Raw genomic sequence first — 24,587 nt, 5'->3', positions numbered from 1 at the left:
TTGTCTGAAGCATATAGGACGCAATATCATAGCTTTTTTTTTGGGGGGGGGGGGCACGACTACAGCAGAAGCAGACGCCACGCCCACTAATACTACTGTTCGGAGCGTGCGTTGAGTACCTGATTTATGTTCATGACTATCGTTATTGGCGCCATCCTGACCTTGAATCCATGGGGTGTATCTTAAAATCAATGTGTCGAGCTTCAAGATGCAGTCTTCGTATCTGTCACTGCATTCGCCAGAGGTGCAGCTCCAGCAAAGTCTTTTGGCGTCCTTTAAATTGCCGCAGACGAGGCTTTGGCGTTTGTCAAGGCCATCTTCCACGACGTCCTTGACCGCAACTGGGTTGGGGGCGGCAAAGGATAGAGCCAAGAGGACCGAAAGGACGAGGTAGGCAGTCTGGATGATTGGATCGATGGGGAATCAAGAAAAGTCTTGTATGACGTAGAGAGATTCCTTTCCTTGGGTGTTATCGAACAGGATTATCAAGTTCATGACGAAACAGAAGAACAATTTTGACTGGCATTTCTTATATATTTTTTCGGGTTCTTACCTCGACTGAGAGGATTTGGCTACCCGATTCGAGACCTCTACTTGCAAAATCTGTTGCATGTTGCCATTGGCGAGCGCCGTGACTGGAAGGCATCAAACAGTTCATTCCCCTCCAGTCGCTCAACCCCTGTGCATCCAATGCACCGAACAGAACTCACCTTCATGCTCGGCTGGATGACTAGAACGCCCCGTCAGCAGGGCATATGCCAATGAAGGCACACATTTTCATGATGTAACTCAACCTCTGGATGAAAACAATAGCCATTTTCAGGATTGATTCTAGCAGGATTCGTACGTTGTGGTGGCTGTGGCAATGATATCTGGCTGATACTAGTGACGTTGTCGTTTATCCCGAGATAGGATTCTGCCTGAACCCCTCCATCTCCTTCTGCTTGGACATGTCCAAATTGGAAGTATGACCAAGACCTTGGCATTGTCACTGGTCATAAATATCGATGCCTCATCGCTGCAAGAATAAGGAAGTTGGTCAATAGGACACTCTGGATGCTCAAAACTGTTCAGCCCTTCCCAGGCGTCAGAGGTATAAGGTGTGGATCAAGACGAATTTTACTACCCATGACAGGCCTGGTTTCGCAGACAGTGCAAAGTAACAACCCGAATTTGCTCGATGCAGGCTGTCTCGTTACGAGCCTTGCACCGTGTCTTCTCAAAACAATGTCCTCTCGACCGTCGAGATATCACGACAGTCTTCGGAAAGCCGTGTTATACAGAGCTCAGGGATTGCCTAGGCGCTTGGTCCGGCTGTTCCCGCTCTACGCACTGCCGAAATACAACTAAGAACCGGGGTGGATTGCATTCATGGGCGGTTTGCAGTCAACTGAGGGGTTGGTGGTAATTACACCCATTCACGTACTACTTCGGACCCGGGGCACGGCGCTGCTGCAGTAGAAACCGAGCCCACTTTGCCGTGTGCGAATAGCCAGACCAGCTGCATAGTCGAGTGCAGAACTTTGCCGACGCGAAGGACTCGAACCTTCCCTATCAAAGGCTCTTTGACCGAGAATGACGACGTACCGGTTGGCACTTGCATGTCGAACCACCAAGGTGCCGAAAGAAAAGATTGCCTGAAAGGGAAAGGAGGATGACGCGAGCTTATCAAGCAATTCCAAGAAGTCAACATCGCACTGCCGGCGGACATGTATGCTTTAGCTACCGGGATGATCAGGCCCACCTTCTCCATTGAGTTGAACGAGGCTCCGTTGGCGCCCCGGGCTGGACCCTGGCACCTCGGTTGTGTCGTCAATGCCGCTTGCCGGTGATTGGATTCTCATCAACTTGAGTTTGATCCATCTTGCTGTCTACAGGCTGTGTAGCGGGGACACGGCATCATCTAACTCATCTATCTCAATCGGCTTGGCATGGTACGACGCTCCAGGCACCAAAAACGTGGCAGATGAGGTGATGGACGAGATTCCACACTGCCCCCACATGGCCCACATGGACTCTTCGATACACCTCCGGCATGGCTCGCTTCGGGCTTTTCAGATGGTTTCCCAGCATCCCCATGCGGAAGATCAGGTGGTTGACGTCGTAGCCGGCTACAAGGTTCATGCCCAAGTCCCACTCCAGGGGTTCTTCGATGGCGTCGGGAAGTTCGCACGGGGATGGCCTTTCGTGCTCCTGGCCCTGCTTCTGACACGCTCAAGCCTTACACGGTCATTTGTGCTCAGCCTCATGTAGAGCCAGGGAAAACAGGGAAGAGGGGTATGGCGAGGGCCAATCTCACATGCGGAATCTGTACATAAACCAGCGTGGTATCTTGACCAACTTATCTCTGGACGCTTCTCGATATCTTCGCCGATCTGCAATCATCAAACTACCATTCGACATGCATATCGCGGCTCTTCTGGCATTGGTCCCCCTTGTGGCAGCGCTGCCCTCAGCCGAGCAGCCTGGTCTCAGCCCCGGGTTAGCGTCGTCTGATGTGCACCGCCGATTTCCCACGACCCGTCAGGAGGATGTGTATGACTACATCATTGTCGGCGCCGGCGTCGCCGGCACGACGCTGGCCAACCGCCTGACGGCCAACGGATGTTAGTAATGGTCCGACAAAGCTTGGCTTGACACAACCACTCACAAGAACGTGCATAGTGTTCCGAGTTCTGTTGCTAGAAGCCGGCCAGCTGTAAGATAACCATTATTTCGTCAGATGGTTGGACACAACTGACACCAAGCAGAGATGACCAGGAAGACCTCATCACGATTCCCGGCAACGGCGCCAATGCAGCTACCAGCAAATACAACTGGAATGTGACGAGCACGCCGTCCCCCGCTACCGGAAACAGGTCGATCGCCCTGCCGATCGGACGTGGTGTCGGAGGTAGTAGTTTGATCAACCAGATGGTCTTCGTCAGGGGTTCTTCTGGTGATTTTGACCGCTGGAAAGAGTTCGGCAACAGTGGTTGGGGCTGGTCTGAGATCTTCAAGAACCTTAAGAAGGTGAGCAAGCTTGATAGGTTGCTGTTGAATTTGGCTTACAACGTCCTGACAACTTCCAGAGTGAAATCTTCACCCGTCCCAACGCTGATGTAGCGCAAGAGTTTGGTGCGACCTGGGAGGCCTCGTCTCGCGGCACCCAGGGTGCTGTTCATGCCAGCTACTCCCCTTTCTGGTGGCCAAGCATCAGTGAGTCAACTTATTGAGCTAGGCCCATACTTCGCATGAAGCTGACTCGCCCATCAGAGAACGTAGTGGCCGCGGCTCGAGAGCTAGGCATCCCTATTCTGAAAGACGGATACGGCGGCAACAATGCTGGTGGTTTCTTTACCACACACTCCGTGAAGCCTGTGGAGAACACGCGAAGCTCCGGACGTACCGCGCACTATGATGTCGCGGCGAAGAGGCCTAACCTCAAGCTTATCCAATATGCCCATGGTTCGAAGATCCAGGTCGAGCGCGGTCAGGCTGTCGGAGTCGAGGTTTGTGCGAGCTTCTTCAAGAGTGGTAACCACAAGACTAACCAGCCTTCAGTATATCGATACGCGAACTTCGACTACCAAGGTCGTCAAGGCTTGGAAAGAAGTAATTGTTTCTGCCGGTGCGGTTTTCTCGCCACAGATTCTTCAGCTTTCAGGCATCGGCGATGCCAAGGAACTGGCGGCTCAGGGTATCAAGTCTGTTGTGGACCTCCCAGCCGTCGGTCGCAACCTCCAGGATCACCCACTTGTTGTTGCTGTCCATGCCAGTACGTTCCATCACAACAAGCTCAACGGTCTAAAGCCTCTCGGTATCAGAACTGACCAGTAACAGTCACCGCGCCTCTCAGCAGCGCCAACCTTTCCGATACGACCTTCGCAAGCGAGGCACTCGCTTTATACAAGAGCAACCGCACTGGCCCGTATGCTAATGCCAATGCCGAGTTTATCATGTTTCTTCCCACATCGACTTTCAGCTCCCAGCCTGCCGCGCTGCGTCAAGCTGCTCAATCTCAGACCGTTGGCCAGTTCTTGCCTGCTGATTACCCTGATTCTGTCCGCCAGAGCTTCGCCAAGCAGCACAGGCTCCTCACTGCTGGCCTCTCCTCAGACGCCCAGACACCCCTCGAGATCTTCTGGAATGAAGGCACTGTTGTCTCTGGAGTGCAACACCCATACTCCCGGGGTTCCGTGAAACTCGTGTCGAATAACCCTCTTACGCCGCCCGCTGTCGATCCTGGCTATCTCACCAATCCTCTTGACCTGGCAATCATGGTCGACGGCTTCAAGCTCGCGAGAAGAATTGCGAACACTACCGCCATCGCGCCACTCTCGCCCATCGAGGTCTTCCCGGGACCGACGGTCGCGACTGATGCGGACATTGAGCAATACATCCGCCAGAACCTCGCTACATTTGCCCACTATGCTGGCACCTGCAGCGTCGGCCCTCAGAACGCCGGCGGAGTTGTGGACTCTGACTTCCGCGTTTACGGTGTCAAGAATCTCCGCGTCGTCGACGCCAGTGTCATCCCGCTGCTTCCCGCTTCGCACACGTCTAGCACTGTTTATGCACTCGCCGAGAAGGTAGGTTCACAACCTCTGACGAAACACAAACAACATGCTAACGATGCTTTTTCTCCAGGCCGCTACCGCCATTCTCTCGGGCGTGAGTACTAGGTCCTCTTGCTTTCGAGGAGCTTGCTGACCGCAATATCAGGGCTCGTGGTGAAACGCACTTCGTGGGGGGAAGAAACTTGTGAGGTGTAGTTTGTATCGTTTGATTGAAACACAAGAGGCCTGATGGTGCTTTGGTTGAGGAAGTTGCGCTTCAGTGACAATGAAAATTAAAATCAAACATTGATATTCTGTTGTGAGCCATATCCGAATCAACTTTGTTATTGAGGAAGAACTCCTTGGTTTCGTAAGAGTCATGATAAGCCTTCCTCAAAACGCCAGCCCTCGAGTCAATTCTGATATCCGTAAAGGTAGTCTATTCTGTAGAAGGAAATCAACCGTGGCTTTTCCGACAGCGAAAGAAGCATGCAATATAGTTCTCGCTTGATGTTTTCCTTGCAGAGAGACCAAACTAATGTTCACCGTGTGCACCACGCGAAGAACGAACTGTCAATCCATGCTTATTATTGTCAAGCAATATATCCCAACCTCCTGATTCTGGCACTTAGAGATCGTGAGGTCCGTGCGTCAGACGGCAGATCAAGCGTCTAGGGGTCCTCAGCTGAGGGAACCGACGATAAGGGCGAAGCTACGGAGTGAGAGACCGCCAGCCGGAAATCTCGTATTCCCCGTTCGGGATTCTTCAACATCTCGAGAGATTGCAAGACTCCGACTTATCACAGCCATCGCCAACATTGATCAGTAATGGATGAGTTTCTTGATGCCGACGGCAGAGATGGACACATTTCGGCGTCTCGGAAGCCTCGGAAAGATTGCACTGGCGGCAGGTCATTGAGCTCTTTGGCATCCTGGGCAGCTGATTGAGACGCATGTGGTATTCGTGGTAACCTGGCTACCAGCAAGAGCATAGCCCGATGAATTATTGCTTGCTCATCCATCGCCAGGGCAGAGATCATGGCAATGTGACCGATTTCTTGGCGAAGGAAACCGAAGCGGTGGTGGTGCTGCCGCGACAAACCTTGAGAGTCCAGCTAGGGACCAGGCCCAGACGCATAATGCAAAGCCCCACCGGCAATTGACCTCGATCCGAAAGATTGCAACCAGATCCGAATTCGCATACAAAACGGCATCGTTCGGTGGAGAACTACCGAGAAGACAAGGGGGTGCGGCGACGCGACGCGAGGCGTAGCACGGCACTTGTCTGTCCTCAGCGCTGGGCCTACCGGGTCAGTGCTTGGCCTCACAAGTCAATAGAGACACGCCAACCCTGGCCTCGTGGCTTGCCTGGCGGCAAGCTTACCCCTCACGAATCTTCACGAATCTTCACGAATCCTCACTCTCCCTGAAGGTCCGTCCCCTCTCCAAGGGCTTCCCCACACGCTTTCTTCCCCCACAGACCACATATTCCCCAGACCCCACAGTCTGGAGTAGCTGGAGTGCTCGCCTTGGAGGGTACGGCAGTGGGACGACCACGAGGTTAGCTATAGCGCGTTTGGGGTTATGGACGTGCCGAGACCAGCGGCTGAATCTGGGGCAGCATTGGGACGCAATGCTAGAGAGGACTCAAGTATAACTCACACACATCGTCACACTCAGTGCTCGAGTTAATTCCTTCGCTGTCAAGTTCGAGCATCATTCGGTCCTGGAAACCCAGAGCTTTATTCACTGTTCACGAAGTTATCAACCTTCACCATGTCGAAAGACGGCGAGACTACGCAGCGGCGCGTCGAAGACGCCAATGCACCTGTTCAATATGACCACGAGGATGAGCCAGTCAAGGTCGGATGGAGAGTCTGGGCCGCAATCTTTGTGAGTCTTTCTAGATATTGAGCCCTATTCGAATGACGAGCGAGTCGATACAAAGGCTAACAAGCTTGCCTGAACAGTTCATGGCAGCCTCCTTCGGCCCCGGCGTCGCCCTTGCTTTCGTCGTCCTGGCAGCAATCGTTGTCCAGGTCAGTAATGATCTGGGCAACGACGCGCCGTTTGCCTGGATCGTTGGCGCTTGGTCTCTTGCCACCGCCGTCTCCTTCTCGCTCGGTGGACCTCTCAGCGACATTTTCGGCCGAAGGAACATGATTCTAGGTGGTCAATTTGTTGTGTTGGTTGGCTCCATCGTTGGAGCAACAGCGCAAAGTGTTGCTGCCCTGATTGCGGCTGAGACAGTTATCGGTCTTGGTACAGGGTTTATCTTTGTTGCCTACGCCGGCGTTCCCGAGATGCTGCCTAACAAATGGCGAGCTGTCGGCGTGGGTATTCTGGAAGGTGGAATCACCTTGCCTTGGTACGTGGAGTCATCCTCCAAGTTTCAAACTCACAATGGAAGGAAGAGTGGCTAATCTATCGACTTCCGCTATAGGGGTGTCGTCACAGCCCTCATCGCCGGCGTTCTATACAAACATGCGACGTGGCGCTGGATCTTCTATATTGGCATCATTACCGAATGCATATCTCTCGCTGGAACCGCCATCTTCTACTGGCCGACAACCCATCCGAGGGGTGACTTCGATAAGACTCGATGGCAGCAGTTTAAGGAGGTCGACTGGATCGGTATCACACTATTTACCCTGGGTCTCGCAACGTGCCTTGTTGGCATCACTTGGGGCGGCACGCCTGAGCACCCATGGGATAGCGCCAGCACTCTTACGCCCATCTTTGTTGGTCTCGCCGGCCTCGTCGCATGCTTTACGTGGGAGTTCAACTACGCCAAAGACCCACTCTTCCCCCTCGAGCTCTTCAAGATGTGGCGCGGTTTCACTCTTCTCCTGATCGTTCTGTTCATCTCAGGCATGAACTTCCATTCGCTCTCGGCTTTGCTGCCTCAGGGTTCGCTCTTCATGTTCACGACCGACCCCATCGAAATTGGTGTCATCTCGCTACCGATGAACATCTGGAGTCTCATCCCTGGTGTCATCATCCCTATGCTGGCCCACAAGATCGGCCACCTCAAGTGGCTCATTGTTGCAGGCGCAGGCTTCCAGGCCCTGTTCATCGGTGCCGCTGCCGCCACCGTCAATCCGAACAACAGGCTTGCCTGGGCCTTCGTTCCGGCGATCGGTGTTCCGATGTTCCTTCTCTGCACCATTGTCGGGTACGCTGTTGCCAGTCTCCACGTTCCTCATGCTCACCTTGGCGTGGCCATGGGCCTCCTCGGAACGTTCCGATCCGCAGGTGGTGCCGTCGGAAACGCGATCTTCAACACTGTCTTCCAGGACAAGTTCACCGACTACGCAGGCGAAGAGATTGTGAAGGCTGCCCTCGCTAGCGGTCTCAACCCCGCCGACCTGCCCGCCATCATTCCTGGAACCATTACCCACAACCTTGGCATCCCAGGCACTCTCGACGGTATCGCTGGCATGACGCCCGAGATCCAGGCCACCCTTCGAGCGGCAGTACGCCTCGCCTACGGCCGCGCGTTCCAGTTTGTCTTCTATATCACCATTCCCTTCAGTGTAATTGCCTTCATCTGCTCTCTGTGGATCAAGGACCCTCAAGAACACATGACCAACCACGTCGCGTCGGCCATGTTGTCTAGGGGTGCAGAGAAGAGGATTCAGGGTGATGGCCTTGGAAGCTCTGATGTGGAGGTCGCAACCGTTGAGGATAGGCGCGAGCCCAAGACGATTGGTTGATTAAGGCGATGCCACCTCGACACTATTTTGGACGAAACATGGCTGGTTTAGGAGCGGTTCACTCATGTGTTTTCTTGTCGTAGTCTACGGACGAAATCGGTCTGCTGTGAAAATCAAGCGTGGCCTCAGATTTCACGTTAGTGAAATTATAATCATCAATCAACCGCTTTTGCAATTTCGGGCGTGATCTGGTCTTCACTTCCTTGTCACGGCTACCATGTTGAAGCAAAGCAATGAATCCTTCCAGTGGTTCACAAACACCCTTCTGCGGCAAATTCCCAAGTTTCGAGCGATTCTTTAAGTTTTACACTATGCATCACGCCAGTACAATTGTGCCATTTCCCAATGCTTAAGTTGCTCATATGATCAAACCAGGGCAACACGCGCCTCGTTTCGAGCTTGCGGGCGGGCGTCCATGCCAAGATAAGTTCAGATATTACAGCAACGTGCCCCAATACGAAAACCATATTATAGCCCCCACTGAACTTTATTGTCTACTCATTTCATGTCTAATTGCTACATAGCCGGGATGTTCAATATTAAACTCCGAGACTTCTACTCAATGCAGTCACAGTATCCACCATTTGTGTACTAGCTCCCAAGTAGTTCTTGGGGTCACACATCTCCTGTAACTTCTCGTGTCCAAGCAACGTAACAACCTCCCTATTCCTCTTCAAAACTTCGTACAAAGTGGCCTTTGTCTCTATGGCAGTCTTGCACGCCTCGTAAATGATATCGTGGCTGTTCTGTCGGCCGAGGTGCGGCGCCAAGCCCATCATGACAGCCTCAGCGACGATAAGACCGTCCGTGGAGTTCAGGTTGTGAAGAAGGCGCTCCCGATTAACCGTCATGCCGGAGAAGACAAACTCCGCTTGATGAAGGGCTCCAATAGCAAGGACGAAGCTCTCAGGAACGGCCACCCACTCGAGATGCCAAGGACCCGAAGCCCGCTCGAAGTCGGCGACCATAGAGTCCAGGCCCAACCCAGCGTTCGCGCGCAGCAGTTTGGACGCCGCCAAGATGAGCTCGCTCGAGATGGGATTTCTCTTCTGCGGCATGGTCGAAGAAGCGCCGCGGTGCGGTACGAAAGGCTCCATGACCTCACCCACCTCGTTGGAGGACATGATGATGAGATCCAGCGCGACCTTACCCAGCGACCCTCCTATCAGGGCAAGCGTGTTGATGATTTCGGCGACTCCGTCTCTCGCGACGTGCCACGTCATCGAGGGGTCGTGGAGACCAAGGTCCTTCGCGAGCTGCTTGCGCACCTCGATGCCTTCGTTGCCACCACCCAGAGAGGCCAGTGTTCCGGCCGCACCACCGTACTGAACAAGCAGACAGCGTGGTCGCAGCTGCTGTATGCGCTCTAGATGCCTCTGAAGGCCGCTGAGCCAAGATGCGCACTTGTAGCCAAATGTGACCGGAAGAGCATGCTGCAGATGAGTACGTCCAGCCATGGGTGCATCCCGATACTCTTCGGCCAGTATGGTTAACGCCTTGATGGCGCTCCGCAGCTTGGTCTCGACAAGATCAAGGCCAGCCTTCATCTGCAGCATTGACGCGGTGTCCATGATGTCTTGCGTTGTTGCGCCCCAGTGTAGGTATTTGCCAGCCTCGCCGCACTGGTCTGAGAGTTGTCGGATGAGGGGTAGGATGGGGTAGCCGACAATCTCTGTTTCGTTGGCGAGTCGGTCATAGTTGAGCTTGGAGGCGTCTGCTGTGGAGGTGATGGCTTCAGCCGCGGTTTGCGGTATGACATTGCATTTTGCTTGCGCCCTGGCCAACGCCGTCTCGACATCCACGCAGCTTTTGATGTAGGCTTCGTCGCTGAAGATCTGCAACGGAGTCACATATGAGGTCAGCTTCTTGATTGCTGCCAGTGCTTCGTGTACACGAGGCGAAATGCCATACCTTTCGAGCTTCGTCGGTGCCAAACATGCTTCGATAAAGTACCGAATCAAGCGCACTGACACTGCCCAGAAGGCGCCTGGGAGGCTGATTCATTCTAGGCATGGACCGTGCAGACACCCTTGCCATTTGGCGAGTGACTCGTTGAAGGGCATTCATGGTTGTGAGAGATAGGTGTTTCTAACGTCTAGAGAAACCTGGTGAACCTCCAGCGGTACCAAAGGCTTACTGATTGCAATTGAGAAAAGATTGGGAGAACTTATGGTGACTAAACACGGAGCTCACCCCACGTAGAACATTGCAAGGGACATCGAGAGTGCTATCCAACGAATCAAGAGCACGAGATGATTGCCACTTCATGCATCCGAACTCCATGTGGGAGAAGTCTCACATGTAGACTCCCGAGGGGCCGGGTGGTGGAGAGGCTCTAACACCACCGTACGCAAGCATGGTGGGGCCGGAATGTGGGGATACACATCTCGACAGCTCCCCACGCTCTCTCCTCACCAGCAGGCGTTAGCCACCTATGATCATGCTTTGGTGTATTGATCATGTTTGGAGATGTCTCGTGGCAAGGAGGAGCAGTACGAGGAGATGGATTGACCCCACACACTGGTCGCTGCTTCCCAACTTCGGGAAGCTGACCCGAGTTGTCTACATAATGCTCTATAGCACTTGGAGACATGTAGCTCCCAAAAGATAGACATACCAAAGCACTTGAAGAAACAGCCTAACATCATGACTATTGAAGAACGGGTTGCCGCCACTGATCCTCAGAAGATCTTCCACTACACTGATCTTCAGCGATCAAAACCTACTCGCGCCAACGATCCCTACGAATATTTCGCAGGATGGAACAATAGGCACCAGTCCGAGGTGATTCCCGGAGCTCTACCTATTGCACAGAACAATCCCCAAGACCGAGGCTTCGGCCTTTACACAGAGGGTTTGACGTCGTCTTTCTTTGCGGCTCCTCGACATGCCAACCAGAATACCTACATGTATCGTGCCAGGCCGTCGGCAGCGCACTCTGGTTACGTCGACCTAGCAACGCGGTCAAACATCGAGAACTGCTTCTTATCCCTGAACACAAAGGTCGAAACAATCCCGGCGCAGGCAGAATGGAAACCATTTCCCCTGCCTGCTGCCGATGACCAGATCGACTTTACCGATGGACTGCAGACACTAGCCGGCAGCGGTGACCCGAACCTGCGCGAGGGTGTCGCCCTCTACGTCTATGCCTTCAACAAAAACATGCCCGGCAAGGCTTACTGCAATATCGATGGCGACTTCCTTCTCGTGGCCCAGCTCGGGAACCTCGAGATTCAAACGGAAATGGGAAGGCTCTTCCTTCAACCCGGAGAGATTTGCGTCATCCAAAGGGGCATCCGCTTCCGCATCGACTTGGCTGCCGATGTTCCTGTCGCTCGCGGCTTCATTGTTGAGGTCTGGGGCTCAACATGGGAGCTGCCCGACCTTGGCCCCATTGGAGGCTACGGTCTGGCCAACGCGCGCGACTTCCTGTATCCAAAGGCTCACATTGATGAAGACCTTCATCGCGAATTCACCATCGTAGTGAAGAACAATGGAAAGCATGTCGGCATAAAGCAGAACCATAGCCCCTTTGACGTGGTTGCGTGGCATGGTAACTCAGTGCCTTACAAGGTAAAATTGTCACGTCTTCCGCAGGATCATGAGACATGCTAACGAATATTACAGTACGATCTTACAAAGTTTGTGTCGCAAAACGCCACGTCAGTCGACCACACCGACCCCTCCATCAATACCGTTCTAAGTGCCAAGTCGAGGGACCCGAACACTTCTCTTGTTGACTTCCTCTGGTTTGGCCCTCGCTGGGACGTTGCATCGAACTCGCTCCGCCCACCCTACTTCCATCGTAACTCCGCCTCGGAGTTCCTGACCTGCCTGTATGGCAACGGCTTGGGGCGGTCGAATGACTTCCAGCCAGGCGGCGGCAGTTATGAAGGCGGCCACACACCTCACGGAGGCTTTGATGAACGCTACATAGAGGAACACAAGGTGCAGACTAACCAACCCAGACGTATTTTGGAAGGTACGTTTTTTTGCTTTTGATGTGATTGACACGCAGCATTGGACTTTACTTACAGAAGTATTAGAGCAAATGACTGTCATGGTGGAGACCAGCAGGACTCTCCTCTTCACTGAATGGGCCCGTAAAGACAGTGGTGTCCTCGAGGCCCAGGGAACGGATGCCAGCGCATGGGATAATCTACCAGTACGTAGCCGCCCCTGATATCATGTGAAAATGAATACCCCATTACTTGCTGCATCAGCCAGACTGACCATGTGTTTTCCAACCCTTTAGGACCGATTCTCCACCAACCCCAGGATCCAGGAACTCTTGAAGCAAGTGAAGGAAGACGAAGCTGCTGAGCGGGCTCGTCGCGAGTTCTACCACAACGCCAAGTTGCGTGACTAGAGATGCGATATTGTGCCACCGAGTGAAAGCTTTGGCAGTAAATTGTTTACATAGGTAGTCACGTGAAAGTAACACAGCACAAAATTGGACTGAATCCAATCTGCAATTCATGATTTTCATCCCAGTTCTACCATGCTATCGCTCATCACTCGTAATATGTGACGAAATCGTCGCCAATTCCACCTCCCGACTTCCTCCAGAAGGCCCACGTAGTTCAGAATTACCCTTCGCGCCGAGGCATAACCCCCGATGCAAACATACCGATTGAACGAAATGGCGCCTCCTTCGCTGATGAACCTCCTTGCCGCATAACTGCAATCGCTCTGCTCCATGTTCCATCCGGGGAGTCCTTCATCCCCAATCTGATTCCAATCCACCTCGTCAAGTAGTTCCAGCGATGCCTCTGTGCCAGTCTCGAGCGTGTCCGGCGCCGCATACACGTACAGTCCCAGCACGAGCGCAGCGTTGAACAATGCAATCTCCGACATGAACATGGTGCCGTCTGATATTTTCCTCTTCGCCATGCAGACATAGACCTGGGCGGCATGGAGACAAGCACGCCTCGCATGCGCGGTCTGCGCCCAGACGAAAATCTTCTCGAGCGCCGTCTTGCCTGCTTCCATGCCCTCACGCCCAGCCGCGACCTCGAACAGGTCGAGATTGGCCGTCAGGTTGACGCACATGTTGTTCCAGAAGGCCATGGCGTTGGGGTCGCTGGCAAGCAGACCATCGTGGTCTGAAGCGTAGATCTCCCGGAGGAGAGGTGCTATAGCGGCTCCCGTCGAGCTTTCCTGGAATATGTCTCCAGGGTACAGGCTGTTCCTGAGCGGATCGGTGCTAGAAGGCAGAGTACGGTAGCGGACGTCAGCGATGTAGAGCCATGTGGCTGATAGTAATGTGTACATGCCCATCACGCTGGCGGACAGCGTCGTTGGGAGTGTTGCCTTGTGGCCCTGGAAGTCAAGGACGGGTGGATCTATGAAGGCGGTGGGTAACGTGGACGCAAGCTTTTCCCAGCTGGTTGCATCTACTGCGTCAAATAGATTTTCAGGGCAAGGAGCATGGATATGTAGCATGTCCACTTGTGTCATGGGTTTTGGCCCGATGCTAGACGTGTACAAACAGTCGGTTACAACAAGGTACGCCACCACACTGTTGCAAGCGTTAACAAAAGCCTTCCAACTGAGCGCCAGACACGCAAATTGATGCAAGAGAGGAGCGACTTGCCGTTTGGCTGATTCTATCCGCGCCCAAGACTTCCAAGCGGCGTCCGTTTGGCGTTCTTGCGACAGCGCCTCGCAGATGGAGGGGCCCCTGCTCACCTCGAAAAGGCCGCTCTGTTGGGCAACCTGAAGGGCATTAGCACTTTTATTGGTTGATTGATTCTTTGGTCCTTGGCCGCCTTTCAAGGCCTTTGAACCCATTCTCACTCACAGTCAGGGCTTTGGCGTAAAGTGCGTGCGTGAGTTCCGAATGCGCAACTTCCTACAAAAGGTCAAAAACTTAACCAACAAGGAGCCATTGGCGGCACTTACTTCTAGGATTGACGCAAAATTGAGATACAGAATTGCAGAGCCGAGAACGGTAACTAGAGACATGGAATCATTTCGTTTCCATGGCCTTGCTAGTGCGGCCGTACACCTCTCAATTCCTCTCTACAAAACCATAGAAATCAGTGTCATGACATCCATGGTAAGATACAAACATGTCAAGGCCAGGCTTACTAGAACCTGAGTTATGACAAAAGACCTCGTCTTATCCGGATCCAGTAGATGGAGGCCAATCAGACATATTGGGAGGAGAATAATGTTTGGTGTGCGCCTGGCCGAAAACGTGGGTTCGTGGATAAATGGGAACAATGGGTGAAATCGCTGGAAGTAGAGATCGATGCATACGGCAAAGGTGTCTGCCGTCGGAAGGCCAGATTTAATCTGAAGGCTCTGGTCGTTATCATCCTGGCAGATGTCAGCATTAGTCCAGGCTAGTGAAAGGTTACCGAAGTTGAATACATACTCCGCCAAATCGAGGCAGTGATAGGTCTCTGATTAGTGACAGACGCCTGTCGTCGTCCAGACCTCTCTGAGGGCCGTTTGTCCGCATGGATGGGGAGTTTTCATCCCTTTCACCTGGTGGAGATTCAGAGAAGAGGTTGGTGCCTTCATGATTGGCGGCGTCATGCCAAAGCGTCTGTATCATATACCACGGCCGCTCCCTTCTTTTTGGCCACAGCCTGGCCACTTTCGCGAACCGCTCGTCCGGTATATCGGAGCCGAAGCTATGTTTGCGGGCCGAGTTCCCCTGAAAGTCTCTTATTAGGGGCGAACCCAAGGAGATGAGGAAGGCATCCCACGGATTCGTGCTATTTGGCGGAGAAGGAATGGCGGCGTCAAATGTGGAAAGCCAACCGAGATTATCGGAATCTAAAGCCCGGTTATGACCCAAGGCGCCAAAGGCCGCCCGGGGCGCGAATCCGAGAATGACCGAGAGGTCGCTTTCCAATGGTTGTTGCGAGGCCATGGCTGCAGTGAGCATTTCCCGTGGAGTGCGGCCTGCATCTCCTACAGAAGGCGAGAACAGACTGTTTCCTTCAAACAAAGTTGCATCCGTTGGGTTTGGCCTGTCGGTGCTGTTGGTATGCGTCGGTTGTGTCGGAACTGATGCCAAAAGCTCGTTACCGTCGAAGTCGTCGTTACTCTCTGTGGGTGGATCAATGACCGCGACCGAAGTCACAAAATCGAATTCCGGGTTTTGCACGTGGGCCACTGTAATGGTGAGGTTGTCATCATCGCCCTGTTCCGGCCGAGCGGCAGAGAGCTTCCCCGTGTCGGCCGTGTTCTCGGCGTCCCCCGATGACCTCGGGGAGACACCAGATCCCGACTCATCATCGGCTTGTCGACTGCTCCGGGGCTCTCTGCTTTCTTTGCCATTTTGGCCCTCCTTCTGGGCTAGGTGGCCCCTGATATGCCGCTTAAGGACATCACTATTTGCATCAAGACGATCGGCATCTCATTAGCCCCGCAACTCTCAGACGCAGATGGTATCCCGTTATCCCGGAATTCGAGCCGACTTACCCGCGCGCAAATTTTTTGTTGCAAAGTCGACAAGTGTAAGGTTTCTCGCCGGTATCTGTTCGCGCCTTCCTGTAAGCCAGATGTCACGGTCTCGAGTTCCGCGAGTGCCGCGAGTTCGGGGTTGAAATACGGGACCTCTCGTGGCGCTTCAGATGTTCAATCTTGGAGAAGCTGCCGTCGCAGTATGAACAGGTTCGAGCAGGCATGAAAGAGGGCCTGAATAGACTGGAGTCCTGAAGTGTTGGTGGGTGTATATCTCGTTGCAGAGGTCGGTCGAGGTTGTCGGGGTAGAGCGTAACGATGCTTGCCGGCGCCGCAGACCGAGCGACCGTGGACCTCCCACCTTACTTGTACAATCCCGTCGCCTCTACCAAAGGAGAATGGTCAGGGGGCTGCTAAGGCGGGGAACGTGGGGAGACCCCAGATCCCTGGTCTGACATCGCCCCTACTGCAATTGGACAGTCTAGGAGGCGTCATGCTTGTCCTGAGAGGGCCAAGTTCGAACTCTATTATGGAACGAGACCGTGGCTTAGGCGCGAGGTCCCCCAAGGGACTCCTTCAGTGCAACGGACATAGCCGAGCGAACCATGGGATACTTGATTCTTCCCGAAGGACCAGCTGTATTTCTCACTTGTTTTATTCCAGGTGTTTCTAGACCAACATCCAACAGCCCCACTGGCACAAGCTGAGCGCTCTGAATCGATCGGCAAATATCTCGTTTTCACCGTCTCAGCGACTCCATGTTTACTACTCCCTTATAATCAACGATGCTACCCCATGTCCTCCACTGATTGGCGAAACAAGTCAGCCGCTGCCTTACAAAACCGAGCTGGGCGGATTAAGTCGGCTTACCTTGTGCACATGCTGACGATCCCCAGTTCGCGATCGGATCGTTTCAGCTCAGCTAGCAATGTAGCCGCCTGTCTCGCTCCTGTAGCCGCTGTAGGATGCCCAAGCGCAATAGCGCCTCCATTAGGGTTGACCTTGTCGACGTCAAGCGACAGGGTTCGAAGAACATGAAGAACTTGGCTTGCGAAAGCTTCATTGATTTCAAGCACGTCGATGTCCCTCAATTCGACTCCGGCGTACCTGAGCAACGCTGGTATGGCGAGTGCTGGTCCAACGCCCATCTCGTCCGGCTCGCATCCCAGCACTTGCGTCCCTGCAAAGCGACCGATGGGTCGCAGCCCCCGGGAATCGGCCCACGATCGCCGCGCGAGAATTACTGATGATGCACCATCTGAGATTTGCGACCTGCATCTTTCGTTACTTGAGGGAACGAGCACGCCAATTGTTCGTTTTACTCACGAGTTGCCCGCGGTGCTGGCACCATCTTCGGCAAAGGCCGGTTTCAGCGTCCCAAGCTTCTCTCTCTTGACGCCAGGCCTGATGGTATCATCCCGCGAGATTGTAAACTTTGTTGTCTGCTTCGTCCCATCAATTTCGACTGGCGAGCTATACGTGACAGGCACGATCTCGGAGTCAAACTTTCCCGCGGCCTGTGCAGCCTCTGCCCTCTGGTGGCTCAGAAAGGCATAGTCGTCCTGGTCCTGACGTGAAACAACGTATCGCCGAGCAACATTTTCCGACGTGATACCCATAGGAAGCAGGCAGTCGGTCGCATGTTTGACGGTCGAAGCTTGAAGTGAAGGTGAAACATCGGTCGGACGGCCGCGGGACGCGTAGTTCTTCGACATGCTCTCGACACCACCGGCTAAAGCGACATCGATTTGGCCCGCCAGGATAGCATGAGCCTGGTGTGTTATGGCTTGCAGGCTGCTAGAACATTGTCTGTTAACGGTGTGGAAGGTTGTCGAAACAGGGAAGCCGCAATCGTTCAGCGCCATTCTGCCTGTCTTAGAGAATCCGAGCTCGGCGAGGACATTGCCGATCAGAACATCTTGGACGTCGCCAGGTTGAATATTGGCCCTACGTGTAGCCTCCCGCATGACCTATACGCCAGAGGTCGCACTTGTCAGTCCCACCAGCTGAGTACTGGAGGTCGGCGGTTGGGTTTCCTCTTACAGGTCTTAGAATATCCTCTGGCCAAGCATCCTTGAACCCACCTTTGAAAGCCTTGGTGATCGGGCTTCGCACAGCCGAGAGGAACACCACATCATTGGGACTTTTCTTCAGTACACTCTGTCCAACTGCTCGGAATGCCATATCTCTTTCAGCTGCAGTTTAGTGATGGTCCGGGTTCGGCGGGTTTCAATGTTGGGAGAAGACCATCAAACAAGCAACAGGTCAAGCTTCGACTGGTTCACAAGCTTGAACTTTCCTCGGAAGGTTGATACAGGTAAGCAAAGGTATAAGTTAAATTGCCAATGTGGCTAGCAAGCTTGGACAAGTCGGGTGCATGATACTTCCTGCCCATGCGTGTGGGCAGCGTGGGGGAGTTTCGTGGATCATCCAGGCGGGAGCCGAACCCCACATGGCGGCATCGAACTGTCGATTTGGGCGTCACCACATCATGGCATGGTGAGGCTCGTCGAACGTCATGTGGATTCGACATGTGGACTGAAAGACTGCAGTGCTTTTTATTATCCCGTCGTCCCAAGCTTCTGAGCCGCGCGAAATCCCCTTGCGACCCTTCCAGAACAGCAGATTTTGCCTATTTCGACGCCGTACAGCCTTGATCAAGACAGTCCTAGGCCAGTGCAAAGTAACACCAAATTCAACATGGCGACCTGGTTCAGCTCCGAAACATCTCACCCGGCTTTCGACATCAAGACAACCCCCGCTGTAAGCTATGGGCTACCTTTTCCTGAAGCCTGCGCCGTTCATGTCAACGGCAATCTTTCTTCCCACCGCGTGTACATAATCGCGTCGGCAAGCTTGACACGCAACACGGATGCGCTGGACAGGTTGAAAAAGGCCTTGGGCGACCGGGTTGCAGGTGTCCATGTCGGAATCGGGTCCCACACACCGATCCAAGAACTTGTTCCCATCATCGCCGAGGCTAAAGATCTCGGCGTCGATTGCCTAGTGACCCTCGGCGCGGGTAGTATCACAGATGGAGCTAAGCTCATCAGATTTGCGTTGGCAAACAAGGTCTATTCCGTTGCCGATATCTGCTCGTTACGGGGAGAAAGGCCACACAACTGGATCCATCCCAGTATCCCCCTAATATGCATTCCGACCACGCTCTCTGGAGGTGAATATCAAGCCATCGCCGGAGCTACCGAAGAGAAGAAGCGGCAAAAGATGGTGTTCGACCCCATACGCGATCCCGACCTCGTGATTCAAGATCCCGAACTCTGCACTACAACTCAGGAACGCATTTGGCTCAGCACGGGCATCCGAGCCGTCGACCACTGCGTCGAGACACTTTGCTCTCGACTGAGCAACGAAGAGGCTGACACGTGGGCCAAGCGAGGGCTCGAGAGGCTAGCGGGGGCGTTGCTCAAGTGCAAGCAAGACCCAACAGACCTCGAGGCCAGGCATCAGTGTCAGACTGGTGTCGTCGAGGCCATGAGAGCCGTCTCCTGCGGCGTCCCTCTCGGCGGAAGCCACGCCATAGGGCATCAGCTCGGTCCACTGGGGGTTTCTCATGGCGAGACGAGCTGCATTCTGCTGCCGGCTGTTTGCTCCTTTAACAGCCAGGACCCGATCAACGTGGAGAAACAGGCGGTTGTCACCCAAATTCTGCGAGAGAGTGAAATAATATCTGAAATGCTCGCTTCGGAAGATGTCGACCAGTCGCAAGCGGATCTGGCCACGGTTCTGGATGTCTACTTGCGCAACCTGGGCATGCCGCGTACGCTGGATGATGTAGGGTTCGACCCTGACAAGCTGGACATGCTTGTTACCAACAGTCTGACAGACCATTGGATCACTACGAACGCCATCCCGATCACGAAAGAGAGCCAAGTTCGGGAGATTTTAGCTAAGGTCACAGGTTAGGTCTTTCCATACATGGTAAATGATAATCCCATGCAATTGCAAGATATAACTGTCTCCAATTCACAACATGTGCCGAATAACCTGATTCGCCAGTCACATGGATCCTTGGGTTGAGAATCAGGATCTAATGCGAGTGGCTGTATTTGGGTTTGAACATGACACCTGTTCCGGCCCGGCACTGACCTCTAGTATGCCAGCAGGAAAACATGTTACCCAGCACCGGAACCAGGGTATCGGATTTCATGAATCAGAAGCACGTCGCTGACTCAATAGATCATAAAAAGCATGGCTGTTTTGGATGAGATGCCTCTGCCAAAGTTAACTACTCCATCAGGGTTCCCTGGGATGCGTATTCGTGTGATGTGGGACATGTGGGAGGTTCGGATGTGGGACATGTGGGTGCATGTGGGACGAGAGCACACATGTGGGACACTCGTCACAAGACGATTCGCGGGCTTGGCGGCTGGATCCAGCGTGTTACAGGCGGCCCAACGCCCTGGAACGTACTTTCCCCAGGGGAGCTTAGCGCTGTAGAGGCGTACGTCAACCACCCTCTCGCCAATTCTCTGCCCAGCCCTCGCTTGTCGTGGTACAGATGAAGCATAGATAGTGCAATCAAATTTGATTTAGCATCTTGTTGCATAGCTGTCTTAGGCATGTCGCTAACATCAGAGACACACACCTAGTGCCGACATGAGTACAACAGTCGTGATTTTTAGTGCTACTGGGGTGCAACACATGATGGTCCTTCAAGCATCAAAGAAACACTCATGATTATAATGGCGATGAACGTCAAACTGGGCCTCTGATCGGTATTGACACCATTTTCGGACGTCTATGGAACCCGCTCTTTACCGCGACGCCTGAGTCCATGCATAGGAATGAATGATGATCCAACTTATACTTCATATGCTTTGAGGTCAGGGGACACCTCAAAGTCTGCCTCGGTTTTAGCGCGAAGCTCATCCAGCGATACATCCTGCAGCTTTTCAACCAACAACAATCCTTTCGGGGTGACATCAAACACAGCGAGATCGGTGATGATTCGAGACACGCACTTGCGTCCAGTCAGGGGAAACGTGCATTCTGCGGGCACGGTAAGCCTGTAGCCGCGATCCCAGGACATGCTCAAGCATTGACTTACGTTTGAGAATCTTGGGGTTGTTCTTCTTGTCAACGTGCTCCTGGCGAAGCGATGCGTCAGTTCCAGCTCAGCATGATGGAATATATAGAATTATCGTGACATACCATTGTAACAATGACTCTGGTCTTCGAGTTTGCAACGAGATCCATGGCTCCGCCAATACCCTTGACCTTACCAGGCAGCATGAAATTCGCGAGATCTGAAATGTCAGAGGCTGGAAGCACGTATCTTTTGTAAAGATTGTCCAGCACTCACCTCCGTCTTTGCTGACCTGCAAGCCTCCTAGCATGGTCAAGTTGATCTTGCCCGCGCGGATCATGCCGAAGCTCTCTTGGCTACCGAAGAACGAGGCCCCCTGATTCACCGTGACACCTTCCTTACCCGGGTTGATCAAGTCAGGGTCTTCTTCGCCTGGATTGGGATATCGGCCCATGCCCAGGATGCCATTCTCAGATTGCAAGACTACCTCGTTGCCCTCCTGGATGAAAGCGGGTGTTGCAAGAGGCATGCCGATGCCAAGGTTGACATACATGCCATCTTTCAGCTCTTGAGCAGCTCGCTTTACGATCCTGATCCTGCGGCCCGCGCCCTCTCCTGCTCCAGCCACTATGAATATGAGTTAGCGACGCCGTAACAGCCATGGTGGCGGTGAGTATGGGGCCACTCACCCGACTTGAGCATCTCTTCTGGAGACTTGTGGTACGTCAGCTTTTCAATCTTCTTCTCTTCGGTGCTCTTCGCCACCTGGTCCACGTAAATGCCTGGAATATGGACGTCTTCAGGTGCAATCTCGCCGACTTCAACGATCTCATCTGCCTCGACAATGGTGAAACGGGCATTCTTGGCCATCGACTCGTTGAAGTTGTTCATCGCTCGTCGGAACTGGCAGTTACCCATACGGTCTGCTTTGTGCACCTTGACGAGGGCGACGTCTGCCTGGATGGCTTCTTCCAGGACGTACGGCTTTCCATTGAATACTCTTGTCTCTCGCGGTGTCGACATTGTGCCTACTGTTCCATCTATGTTGAATCGGACCGGCATTTCTCCAGACTGAACTGCGCAGAAAGACTCTCTTAGCTATTACGTCGAGCTACAATGCTGACAATGAGACTTACTGATTGTGCCGTACCCCGCAGGAGTGTAGAATGCTGGTACGCCGGCAGCGCCACTGGCAATCTTTTCCGCCATGGTTCCCTGGGGTGTGAGCTCGAGATCCAATTGACCAGTGAGGTACAGCTTCTCGAATGTCTTATTCTCTCCGATATACGACGCGATCATCTTCTTGATCTGACCGGTTCCCAGTAGTTGACCTTGGAAGGCGTTAATGGATGAAGCTGGTTGGCCGTATTTCACGTACCCAGCCCGACGCCCGGCATGCCAGCATTGTTAGAAACAACTGTCAGATCTGTGATGTCCGGGCGATCCCGCAACGCATTGACGAGTGTGTTTGGCACACCAGAGAATCCGAATCCGCCAACAAGGACCGTAGAGCCGCTCTTGACTTGACCAATGGCTTCGGATGTTGATGTACACAATTTGTTGATACCAAAGCAAATTCGAGTCGACGATATGCCTCTCCTACTGATAGAGGCACCAACACTGGGGGCGAGGATTCGTGCTCTACTCATTGTCAAACTCATCATTGTGGACGCTGAACCTATGAAAGACGAAAGGCAAGATGCGACAGCTGGCCGGCTCGTGAAATTGGTCCTACGATGGTCGAAAATGGTCACATTGAACCTTTCACCAAAGTTTTGTATCTACTGTACAGTGGCCAACATCAGAAGCTACCCCACCATCAACACCATCCATCGGCAAAGCGATGTGGGGTACTGGCCCGCATGCCGGAACACCGACTCCCCCACTCCCCCACCCCTCTTCATGGCCTTCACCCACCACAAGGCTGGTGGCATGAAGTGCTCGTACGTGGTCGCGGCGTCTGTGCCTGAAAGACCGACCCGAGAAATCATACCGTCACCCCGATCAACATGGCGACGCCCAGTATCGCAACGGCAGTGCTCAACCATCCGGTGCTGGGGGACGTTCAGGGCGTGCTTCTCGAGGACGGCAACATCGAGCAATTCCGAGGCATACCGTATGCAGCCAAATCAGCAAGATGGACAGACCCCGTTATTCAAGAAGGAAAGCTCAGTACGGACCTATTTGATGCGACACAGTTCGGACCTGCCTGTCCTCAGGGGGTGGGAGCCCAACGGGCGGACTTGAACCTTGTCGGAGATCTCCCCGTGGTGGAAAGAAACATTGAAGAAAATGAAAATTATTGTCTAAACCTGGTGGTTACCAGACCTCTGCAGATTCCCCAAGATACCAAATTGCCAGTGATGGTATGGTAAGGTGCAGCCAAGACCTCCGCACCGCCGATATCTCGCTCACAAGCCATACAGGGTTCACGGGTTTGTCGCCCTGTTTCATTCGAGTTGTTGGCGAAAGCGGCCCCGAGAGCTTGTGTATCAATTTCGGTACTGATCTAAGTTTAGAGGCGCGCTCTGTCTTGGAAGTAATGCCTGGCCTCAGTATGGTAAGCTCATCTCTGAAATCAACGCAGAAATCCAGCTTGGAACCTCACGCTCATGCTTCGAACTTCAGACCTTGTCAAGTTTGTCAGACACTCCCTAGATCATGGAAAGCCCGTTATTGGCGTCTCAATCAAGTGAGCTTCGATTTCTGGTTGCTCATTGTGTATTGATCGGCGCGCTAACCAACCCCTAGCTACCGCGTTGGGATCTTCGGGTTCTTAGCTTCAGCACAGGCTGGTCTGCGGGGAAACTATGGACTGAAGGATCAAGCTTGTGCTTTCAAATGGGTATGGCGGGATGATGCAATACTCTTTCACAAGAAATGTTCTGAACAACATCGTCGCAGATTAAGAAAAACATTGGCGGATTCGGCGGTGATCCTAGCTCGATCACCGCCTTTGGAGAATCAGCTGGGGGAAGTGAGTGTTGTATCGAGAACGACGCTTTCATATATGAAAGGCCACTACTGACGCAATTGCAGTTGCTCTCTCCACACTCCTGGCAACAAGCGACCCTTTATTCGATCGAGTTTTGTTGATGTCTGGTGATATCACAGTCCGGAGGCCACAGTCAATGGCTTGGCAAGAAGCAATGCTTAGAGAGAACCTTGCGTATCTTGGACTGGACGAATTAGATCTAAAAGAAGCTGCCAACAAGCTTCGCTTTCTTCCGGCATCTGATATTGTCCAAGTGGTGCCGATGGTTCAGCATTGGAGTGCAACTTTGGATGGAGACTTCCTCCCGGGGCTGCGAGTGGTAGATCTCACTATAACGAATACGTGGTGCAAGAGCATTTTGACAGGGGACATGGCTCACGATGTACGAAGATATGGCTACATCTCCCATTGCAAGACAAAACTGACGAACCGCGCGATGACAGGGCACTATCTTACGCTCGCGGTACTTGGATAAAGCGGATGCAAAGGATAGGACAATTGTCGCATGTAACGATATTCTCGGGTCCGATCTGACCCAGAAGGTCCGAACGGCGTACTTGCTTGATACCGACAAGGCCGCAACGGGTATGCTACTGCTCGCTTCAGAATTGCGGTTCTATGCGCCGGTATTGGCAGCAGGCAAAGGCTTTGGATTGCCCCACGATACCAAAGTCCGTCAATATCATATGGATCAGGTCAGTTAGCCCGTGGCTGGCTTTATTCTCGGCAGGTTTCTGACATTGCGTCCTCCTCAGACAAACCCGCTTCCAGGTGGTACATGTGGGTTTGCCTCGCATGCTCTCGACATTGCGTATCTACTTCGCAACTTCGAGCCCTGGCTCACACGTGAAGATGTTGAGTTGAGCAAG

The 24,587-nt window shown here is 53.2% G+C and overlaps 8 protein-coding genes across 8 annotated transcripts; 5 read left to right on the top strand and 3 right to left on the bottom strand.

Annotated features, from left to right (window-relative positions):
* Positions 1–2,401: 2,401 nt before the first annotated feature.
* D7B24_008676 (uncharacterized protein) lies at positions 2,402–4,716 on the top strand (the record flags this gene model as incomplete). Its single annotated transcript, XM_028642762.1, has 9 exons — positions 2,402–2,606; positions 2,665–2,698; positions 2,751–3,012; positions 3,072–3,198; positions 3,256–3,491; positions 3,544–3,757; positions 3,817–4,571; positions 4,630–4,653; positions 4,705–4,716. 9 exons carry the CDS (start codon positions 2,402–2,404, stop codon positions 4,714–4,716), a joined length of 1,869 nt encoding a protein of 622 aa, XP_028498453.1.
* Positions 4,717–6,314: 1,598 nt separating this feature from the next.
* On the top strand, positions 6,315–8,254 carry D7B24_008675 (uncharacterized protein; the record flags this gene model as incomplete). Its single annotated transcript, XM_028642761.1, has 3 exons — positions 6,315–6,431; positions 6,509–6,906; positions 6,982–8,254. The coding sequence occupies 3 exons, from the start codon at positions 6,315–6,317 to the stop codon at positions 8,252–8,254; spliced, it is 1,788 nt and encodes a 595-aa protein (XP_028498452.1).
* A 539-nt stretch (positions 8,255–8,793) lies between these two features.
* On the bottom strand, positions 8,794–10,291 carry D7B24_008674 (uncharacterized protein; the record flags this gene model as incomplete). Its single annotated transcript, XM_028642760.1, has 2 exons — positions 8,794–10,089; positions 10,166–10,291. The coding sequence occupies 2 exons, from the start codon at positions 10,289–10,291 to the stop codon at positions 8,794–8,796; spliced, it is 1,422 nt and encodes a 473-aa protein (XP_028498451.1).
* Positions 10,292–10,900: 609 nt separating this feature from the next.
* D7B24_008673 (uncharacterized protein) lies at positions 10,901–12,623 on the top strand (the record flags this gene model as incomplete). The annotated part of the gene is made up of 4 exons (XM_028642759.1): positions 10,901–11,827; positions 11,882–12,236; positions 12,292–12,419; positions 12,510–12,623. 4 exons carry the CDS (start codon positions 10,901–10,903, stop codon positions 12,621–12,623), a joined length of 1,524 nt encoding a protein of 507 aa, XP_028498450.1.
* Positions 12,624–12,768: 145 nt separating this feature from the next.
* Positions 12,769–17,860, bottom strand: D7B24_008672 (uncharacterized protein; the record flags this gene model as incomplete). Its single annotated transcript, XM_028642758.1, has 10 exons — positions 12,769–12,817; positions 12,885–13,576; positions 13,946–13,972; positions 14,058–14,108; positions 14,159–14,278; positions 14,348–14,578; positions 14,637–15,603; positions 16,547–16,948; positions 17,003–17,646; positions 17,720–17,860. The coding sequence occupies 10 exons, from the start codon at positions 17,858–17,860 to the stop codon at positions 12,769–12,771; spliced, it is 3,324 nt and encodes a 1,107-aa protein (XP_028498449.1).
* Positions 17,861–18,376: 516 nt separating this feature from the next.
* D7B24_008671 (uncharacterized protein) lies at positions 18,377–19,600 on the top strand (the record flags this gene model as incomplete). Its single annotated transcript, XM_028642757.1, has 1 exon — positions 18,377–19,600. The coding sequence occupies one exon, from the start codon at positions 18,377–18,379 to the stop codon at positions 19,598–19,600; it is 1,224 nt and encodes a 407-aa protein (XP_028498448.1).
* An 898-nt stretch (positions 19,601–20,498) lies between these two features.
* On the bottom strand, positions 20,499–22,120 carry OXCT1 (Succinyl-CoA:3-ketoacid coenzyme A transferase 1, mitochondrial; the record flags this gene model as incomplete). Its single annotated transcript, XM_028642756.1, has 7 exons — positions 20,499–20,686; positions 20,745–20,784; positions 20,849–20,943; positions 21,000–21,350; positions 21,413–21,799; positions 21,860–22,054; positions 22,102–22,120. The coding sequence occupies 7 exons, from the start codon at positions 22,118–22,120 to the stop codon at positions 20,499–20,501; spliced, it is 1,275 nt and encodes a 424-aa protein (XP_028498447.1).
* Positions 22,121–22,732: 612 nt separating this feature from the next.
* On the top strand, positions 22,733–24,422 carry D7B24_008669 (uncharacterized protein; the record flags this gene model as incomplete). The annotated part of the gene is made up of 5 exons (XM_028642755.1): positions 22,733–23,094; positions 23,475–23,568; positions 23,628–23,700; positions 23,838–24,100; positions 24,162–24,422. 5 exons carry the CDS (start codon positions 22,733–22,735, stop codon positions 24,420–24,422), a joined length of 1,053 nt encoding a protein of 350 aa, XP_028498446.1.
* Positions 24,423–24,587: the final 165 nt, after the last annotated feature.

This window comes from Verticillium nonalfalfae (genome assembly GCF_003724135.2).
Source record: "Verticillium nonalfalfae strain VnAa140/NRRL 66861 chromosome Unknown scaffold_8, whole genome shotgun sequence".
In the NCBI taxonomy this organism is placed as follows: Eukaryota; Fungi; Ascomycota; class Sordariomycetes; order Glomerellales; family Plectosphaerellaceae; genus Verticillium; species Verticillium nonalfalfae.
The sequence above is the reverse complement of the archived record's forward strand: the minus strand, read 5'-3'. Positions and strand labels throughout refer to the sequence as shown.